Source organism: Austrofundulus limnaeus, unplaced genomic scaffold, assembly GCF_001266775.1.
Source record: "Austrofundulus limnaeus strain Quisiro unplaced genomic scaffold, Austrofundulus_limnaeus-1.0 Scaffold197, whole genome shotgun sequence".
Lineage (NCBI taxonomy): Eukaryota > Metazoa > Chordata > Actinopteri > Cyprinodontiformes > Rivulidae > Austrofundulus > Austrofundulus limnaeus.
In genome coordinates, this window is record NW_013952599.1 from 222765 (window position 1) to 231221 (window position 8457).

Sequence of the window (8457 nt, forward strand, 5' to 3'; positions counted from 1 at the left end):
ACACACACACACACACACACACACACACACACACACACACACACACACACACACACACACACACTTGTTTCTACACTTCCCACCCCCACCTCTCCCTCTGCAACAAAGAGCTTGATAACATGGCTCCATTTGAATAAAAGCTCACTTACTTGTCATCCATCATTTCATCCCTCGGGTTTCTAAAAGCTGAGACACTACAAACACCTTGGATAAGCTGCGCATGAAGCTCACACACACACAAAAAAAGTCTTTTTCAGCAGAAATTAATTAACTAGTGTACCATTACAATGGCAAGTCATTTGTCAAGCAAATACGCAAACACCAACAAGTTYCAGATTCTATGACGAGAGGATTAGTGGTTATTCTTTGCTTTAGATCTGTGTCAGGTTTATGAATGATGAATCAGGTCAGGCAGAATAAAAGAAAAATGATACATCTGAAATCCGTCATTGGAAAATAAACAAAATGATTTACATTAAAGTTATTATTGTCAATGTTTGTCCATCCTCAGATTGGACATTGGGATCTTAGACAGAGCAGGACTTCTCTCACCTGTTGGCCTCGTTCACCTGCTCACCTGCTCGGCTTAAATGTAGGTGCAGTCATATCAAGTGTTTAAAAAGCACTTAGTTCCTGTGCCTGCTGAAATGCCTTTGGGCTGCGGCTCTACTATGAAATTTACAATCCATTTTTTTCCCTTTTTATTTGTGTCTCTTTGCTTCTGTCTTTTTCAACAACTGATGCCATTTAAATTTAATGAGAGCAACAGAGGTGTAAATAATCCACTTAAAGAGCTGAATTACACAAGAAGCCGACATGGACAGTAGTTAAAAAATAAATAAAAAAACTTATTAGGATATTATCAACTAAAAAAGAGATGGGATACTTGTAAGATCTGCACTAGAAGGACTAAATGTTATTAAAGTTACAGTTATATTAACTCAGACATTATTTATGATGGATGGTAGTGATATAATTGAGCAACAACACTGCCCTCTTCTGGTACTTGCTTGAATTGAAATTCAAAAAGTTAATGKTTGATATTTTTGCTTCACAAATCTTAAAAAAGTCACAGCTTTTTTTTTTTTTTTTGTCAAAACCTGTTTTGACTATGAGCAAAAAGCATAAACCTGATATCTGCTCACCCGCTGGTGACGTCGTCATTTCGCTCCACATTCTTGCTCAGCACGTCTCCGTCACTCATGTACCCGGTGACCTCCACGGCGTTCCCGTCCAGCTCCATTTCCTCCCCAGCTCTGTCCCCGAGGTCCACGCTGCACAGAGCTCCTCCCCTGCCGGCCAGCTGTCGCCGCAGGTGCCCAGGATACAGGTAGCGTCCCCCGTGTCCCCCAACCACCCGGCTGCCGTAGCCGTTCCCCACGGAGGGGGCGTCGCCCGCCTGCAGACGAGGGCTGGACTGGCCCAGCCGCCACGGCGACAAAGAGGAGCGGGCAGAAGTGAGGCTGAGGATACTTCGACCACCTCCGCTGGTGTTGGTGGGGCCACACCCACTCCCACCGCCATTGTTGACATCTGTGGTGACGCTGCCATCGAATGTCGTTTCTAAGGTGCTGCCACCAAAAATAACAACAAAATAAGTGATTTAAATGTAACAAACGAGCTGAAACCAACTAATTAAACAAACACTTTAAAAACATGCAAGAAGAGCAGCGAAAAGATTATTAGTAAATGCAATCTCTTTGATTGATAAACATGATATATATTTTTACAAACTTAGCAACCTCACCAAATACATTTAACCGTAGGTTCAGCTTTAGCCACATTGTAAGGCCAGAGGGCAAAATTATGTAGAAAATGGTGTGATTTTAGGWAGAACAGAAGCTAGGATAAAGCTGAAGACATCCCCGTGATCAAAGTAAAATGGGAAAGCAACTAAAAGAAAAGATTCAGTACYTTTAGACAGATACGCTCCGCTAATTATCAAAGTAATTCAGTCACAAGCTTAAAGCTCATAAATACAATTTGAATTAGTGAGTTTATAACAGCTGTAAATGAGTTTTGATCTAAAATCCCACTGTTTTCCTAAAACATTTGAAWAAGTCAGTGATAGAGATTTAATAATCACCTGTTAATCAAAGTTTGGAGATGAATCTTGTTTTACCTGTGCGTGACCTGAGTTCCTCGCAGGCTCGACATCGTCTCCTCCAAGTTTTGCCGCAGGTCTGCAATGTTTTTGACCGTACGCAGGCGTCTCGTCTCTGGGTCTTCACCTGAATGAAACAACACAAATCTTTACCACCGCGAGACGTAAAACATAGATTGTGCACAGAGTCAGACTTTACTGTAARTGAGTACGAACCTGAAAGATCCTCAATGGAGGTATGGCTGGTCTTGGTGCAGGAAACGTCTCCACCTCTTCCCCCTGGACCGTCCTCTGTGTTCACCTCGCCGTCTGTTTGGGACCTGAAACACAACCAAAGCGATCAACGTGAGGAAATCGTTGATGGAGAATTATTGTACACTTAGTGGGAACCTAATATTCAGAATATTGTCACGAAGGAGGGATAAACCTGATTAGGATTTAAAGCTGTCGTGTTTCAAGTCTCGTGATTGTGGTCCAAAATGAATGCTTGCAAAGCCTCAGGCGTCAGAAATGTTTGTCTTTGAAGTATAAATCAATACAGCCTGAACGCTGCCCYAGCTGGGTGCTTTTGGAGGTGATGACGTCTGAATGCCTGGGTCAAATGCAGCCTTTGGTCTCTGCTTGACTCCAGACTTTGTCCTGTTGACTAATGTGCTTGCACTATGAATAATGTMCCAGTTAAAAGTCCCTGGCTGTAACGACAGCATCTACAATTGACCTTATGTCTGGGTAACTAACAACATTTTACAATAAGTTAAAGTTTTTTTCAAATAACTAATTACTCTGGTTGGGTTTAATGTATTTCTTTTTCTTGCATTTACTGCTTAAGTACACTTTATGGTATATGTAGGTGATATGGTATGAGTAGTACCCATATCTGACAGGTGCAATTGGAGTGTTTTTGAGATGGGGTCTACAGGTCAGAATGTGCAGAAAAAGATGATCATGATGGAAATATAAGAAGTTAATGAGTGGTTGTTAAAAATAACTTATATATACTGTGAGGGACGTCTTTCTTTATCACAGTGGGATGAAAACAGAGGTCAGAGACACAACATCCACACACAACTGACCTTAAAAAAGGCTTTAACAGTTTGCTAAAAGCATAAAAAAACTGATGCACTTCAGCAAAAACAAAAAAAAAAGAAATTTATAATGAATTTAAAATTGAGGAATGGAAAAAAAACCTGCAGCTAACTTTTAAAGACGGGTTAGGTTTCAGCAGAAATGTGTGTTCTTACCGGTACATGAAAGGTGCTACAGTGGCTGTGTTGGGGTGGCTGTGGTGTTGTTGAGTCTGAGGTAGCTGCACACTGACTGTGTTGCTGGCTGTGCTTTGTGTAGTGCCTCCACCTGCCACTGGGGCGGCACTGGGCTTTCCCTCTGTGGAGGCCAAGCTGGAGGTAGAGCTGGAGTGTCTGCTGTCCCTGTCTCTGTCCAGGGGGCCACGGTGCAGGATGAGACCCCCTCCTAACCGCATGCTTCGAGGCCTCTCCCCCACCTCTTTTACGGAGGAGGCTTTGACCCCAACTCCTGGGGCTTTCCCTCCTGGCTTTGGTATTCCGCTGTGTGCAGGGGTAGAACTCTCCTTTTTGGCCACTTTCCCTCCCTTAGGAATGAAACTAGCAATTTTAGAGTTCCGTTTGTTTGACCCATCAGCCTCTACAGTAATGGGTGTTATTTCCTCTTTYGGCTCCTCACCCCTCATCTCAATTCTATCAGGGACACGCTTTCCCACCTCCTTCCCTTTCTCCTTCTCTTTCTCCTTCCCCTTCTCCTTTTCAGGGCCCTTCACAGAACCCTTCTTGGCAGTCAAAGCTCTGCTGAAAGTGCGCTGGGCAATGCCCCGAAGAGCAATTTTGGGGCTGCTGGCAGTTGTAGAAACAGTAGTGGAAGGTGCAGCGTTGCTGGTTCCATTCAGTCCAGGTCGGAGGTTGCCATCATCTTCATCTATGGGGTCTGTGTTGGAGCCAGTTTCAGACCTTTCCACYTGTCCTACCCCAACTGGCCTGGATGGGGCAGCATTCTCAGGCTGGGACCCTCCTCCGTTCGATGAAGAGGTGCTGGCAGAAGATTTGGATCCTCCTTTACTGTTGAAAAGCTTGAGTTTCTCCAGCATTGACTTCTGGGCGGCCACTTTGGGAGGTGGCTCAGCTGCTACCTTTGAGGAGGTGTCCTTCTCCTGCTTGCTGGACTGCATGGCAGATGGATTTGTGCTGGTGGAGGACAGGGACTGAGAGGCGGGGTGCTTGGAGCTTGTTGACTTGCTCCTCCAGGGCTTGCTGCTGCTGTTGGGCTGGGGAATGGCAGTTGAAGTGGAGGATGGAGGAACCAGGGTGGAGGCAGCAGCTGGGATGCTGGTAGAGGAGCTGACCGTCACTGCAGACGAYGCAGCATGCTCTGTCATCACCAAGGACTGTGAGGTCATGCCCTCAGAGGGATCTGCTCCAGAGAAGAGACATTCCAGTAAGTAAAGGAGAAGCACAAAGAGGTGGCAGAAAATTCAGGCAAGCAGAGTAACTAGGAGAGGAAGATGTTTAGAATAAGGATTTTTGGACCCCACACAAAGTGGCCTTATAAGGACCTGGAGAACTGTACCAAGATGTGTCAATACAGCCAAACAGACCATTACTTTGCTTCAGGCTAGACATCAAAGTGTTAAAAACCCCTTAGCACTAACAATAAGAGAGCCCATCACAAAATGTTTAAAAAAAAAAACAATAAGGAGCAGACTCAAGTGCTTTTAGGTCTCGCCAAGGAAGTTGAGTCAAGAAGCAGTGCTGCTGCACTTATAAGGCTTAGACTTATATGGGCTGCTTTTGGTCTGAGTCCCTCAGCTCCGTCTGAGTACATGAATTCAGCCCTGCGTAAATAACATTCAAAGATAGGATTAAAGCATTGTTCAAAGTGGATACTAAAAGAACAGAATGCTAGCAGCATGTACTGAAATCCACCTCCCATTTAGAAAAGGTCTGAGTAAATCTACAAAGTGTGACTCAACAAGAAAACTTACCAAAAACTGAAAGAGCAAAACAAAACTTCCTGGTATAACTCAGAGCCTTTAAAAAAAAACAGGGGTATCCTAAGGACTGCTGAGGTTGTCAGTGTGCATTCAGATCAATGCTCCCAGAAACACAAAGCTCAGACCAGTAACATTTGAATATTCAAATGCCAACTGCCAGAAAGGGAGGGCCCGTGCAACGAGGACAGGGTAGACCGTATCATCAGACTCCAGCAGAAACATATCCCCATGTATTTTGAGCACACCCACACAGACAAATTTTATTATTCAAAACCCTCCCTCGTGATATTTAGCTTTTTTCATTATTACGTGTTTATCTCTTCTTTGTTCAATTTTTTTAGTTGGTTATCAGATATATTTCTCTAGATGCTTTATGTGACATATGTGTGATGCTGGTGTTATTCACATGAGTTCTTTTAAGTTCTGAGAAAACAAACAAACTTGTATTGCAGAATTTTTAGGGTTTAAACAAGTTTTTTTCTCCCGACACAGATCCAAGTGATTTTAAAACTTTAAATAAATGCATCTTGCTGAAACATAAAAAGCATCCAAAACATGTTGAATATGGCAAATTTAAAAAATATCTAAAAAATGTCTGAGCACACACTGTTATGAATTTATGTTATTACACAAAAAACAAACAAAACAACTTTTGTTGTTAATTTATTTAGTATGCATTTAGTAAGGTATAAAACAATCAGCCTTGTTGTGCACCCCGCCTCTCCTTCATTAGGTTCTCCACTTTATTCATTTTTCTAGTCCTTTCATGCCCTGATTGAAAATGTGAGCTCACAATTCTGCTTCTATCACCCCACCACCCCATTTAGCCTTTAGTGAGAGCAGCATGAAACAAAGCAGCCATTACCAAGTGATTAGGGCCCAATTAGATGTGCTAGCAATTGGCAAAGTGGGTCAGATTGCTAATAGCTGCCTTCCTATTGACGGTAGCAGGAAAAGAAGGGAAACATATCGAGCAGGCAGAGAGAATAGGGAGAAACTCAGTTCAAATTTGGGCTGAGCAAAGAAGGTCAGCAGGATGGTTTGTGATGCCACAGAATGAGGTCAACTTGGATTTTGGGTCAGAAAATAAACAGACAGAAATATGTGACATATTGATGATATGACTGAACTCTGTGACTGGGACTGACATGCTCCAGTTAGACCGGTCAAAGAGGTCAAATTTCATTTTTAGTGATGGACTTGGATATAACATTATAAGCATTAATTAAAAACTGAGTAATAAATAGAGAATATTAACAGATTGCTTTAATTAAAAACATAAATCTGCCATAAGAAACAAACAAATCCATAATTGCACATTTAAAATGTGCCCACAAGGTGGAGTAACAACTTTAGTTTGTCAAAACATTTATTCTGCATTCCTTAAAATGTGATGAAGTTAAGCCATAATTTGTAGAAACCAATGATTCATCGTATGAACAACAAAAAAAAGTTAGATTTTCTACTTTATTATTTTCCGTGACTTGACTTTACCAAATTCAGTCTCAAATTACCAGCACCAAATACTCTTAAGGAAGCAGTTTACCTTTAAAACAAACAAATTGTTTCCAAATTGAGTCTGAGAATGGGTCACAAACCAAATGACCCGTGTGCAGCTTCAGGCTAAATTCTGGACTTGAAAAGCTCACATTTGTTGGTTGAACAGGTCAAGTTGGTTGCTTGAGGAAACATGTTGAAAGAATTTAAGTGTTTGACTTAACAGCCTAATTGCTGCCATCATTAGAGATTAAAATAAAAAAAGAAACAGGCCACCCTTCTACTTCCTGTAGGCCTGAAAATCCACTTGGCAGCATGTCTGCCTGCCTTCTCTGATACAATCAAGGCCTTTTCACAAACTGTCTCCTTTATGCCTAGATATATCTGTCTTATTAGTCTAAAAGTAAGGAAAAGTACAATTTTACATAGGGTCAACACTCTGTGAGTATACATGCCCAAGCGTATCTGTCAGGGTAAAGAGAAGAGGAAGTTTTTTTTTCTGCTTAGAAACTTTAATACACTTTAAACTTTAAAAACTGTAGACATCTGTTGGGCCTGAAGACTCAATAAATAAATAAATAAACCATTCAAAGAGCTGTAAGACAAACCCACAAAAAAAAAAAAACAAGTATTAAATGCAATAAATGTAGCATCGGCTGACACTGTTTAGCCATCACAAGTTCTCCAAACCATCTCATGAATGTACTGGTCACAAGACATTAACCTCTCAAACAACACTTTACTGAACTGAAACGTCTCACACTCACTTCCAAGTCTCTCGTCCAAGTCTGTGTTTTTAAAGARGCCGCTGAGGGAGCGCACAGGAACAACAGCTCTCCCAGTTTTATCGGTTTTATTTCAGTTTATTGACACATGCATGAACACTTACTCTGTGAAACTCGACAAAATTTGAAACTGCAGGTGTCTGATTACTCATCATGGTCTGATTTCAGAAAGAATCCCTCTCTCTCCTCAGTCATTGTGCACCAACAAGTGAGTAGGACAGCTAGCTTTTGTGTGGAGTTTTTTATTTTTTAAAGTTCCTCCACATGAATACACTCAAACAGTGACGCTCCAGCTCATCAGAAAGCTATTCATTCTGTAAGAACCAGCTACCCAAACACACACACAGGTGCCCCCTGTTCCCTCTGCGCTGTGTAAATTGGTAAATACCCAGGTCCTGTCAGCTTGTATTAACACAGAGCAGAAGAGATGGCTCAGGTCTGCTCCAGTACTCTGGTGCTGCTCAGTACATGACTTTATTCTGGTGTCACAGCCATTGACACACAGCAGCTCTGACATCACACCAGAGGCTGCAGGACTCTTTCTGTCCATCCAAACCTGCAGGAACAATGCATCACATTTTATATACCACTGATGGACTAATAAACAACAACTATCTATTGTTATGCTCTCAAAAAATAAAATATTTAATCAAAACCCTAACAACAGCAGCAAAAATAATAATTAAGAAAACTGTAAAAAAGTAAAACTGATTAAACCATATTTTCAAATGTCCAACGCAGACACWCTGAATAATTCTTAGTATTTATAATCCTGACAGGGGCAGACTGAGGTTGAAGCTGACAAACCTTGTTGGTGCTGCAGACATCGAGGAGGAAACGGTCAAGAAATGGAGGAAAATAAGATAGATGGACAGGAGAGGAGGGAAGAGTCCCAAACTGAGGCCGGGCTTCCAGAGAGAGCAGCAAGGGGGAGGAGTGTGAGTGGCAGGAGGAGGTGTCTGTGGGACTGGAGGCGTGGCTGGTGATTTTTATCCTACCTGCTGCAAGTCACAAGTTCTGCTGCCCCCAATACACTTATATATATATAT

At 42.0% G+C, this 8457-nt stretch overlaps 1 protein-coding gene across 5 annotated transcripts in view; it reads right to left on the minus strand.

The window, feature by feature from the left end:
- Positions 1 to 8457, minus strand: part of nav2a (neuron navigator 2a) — a 215590-nt gene that overhangs the window by 1787 nt on the left and 205346 nt on the right. For all 5 annotated transcript variants that reach the window (XM_014018614.1, XM_014018613.1, XM_014018612.1 and 2 more), the window contains 4 exons: positions 3346 to 4546; positions 2321 to 2424; positions 2123 to 2231; positions 1146 to 1571 (listed from right to left, as the gene is read on the minus strand). In XM_014018614.1, the coding sequence (XP_013874068.1) occupies positions 1146 to 1571; positions 2123 to 2231; positions 2321 to 2424; positions 3346 to 4546 (1840 nt within the window). The remainder of the gene's footprint in view (positions 1 to 1145; positions 1572 to 2122; positions 2232 to 2320; positions 2425 to 3345; positions 4547 to 8457) is intronic.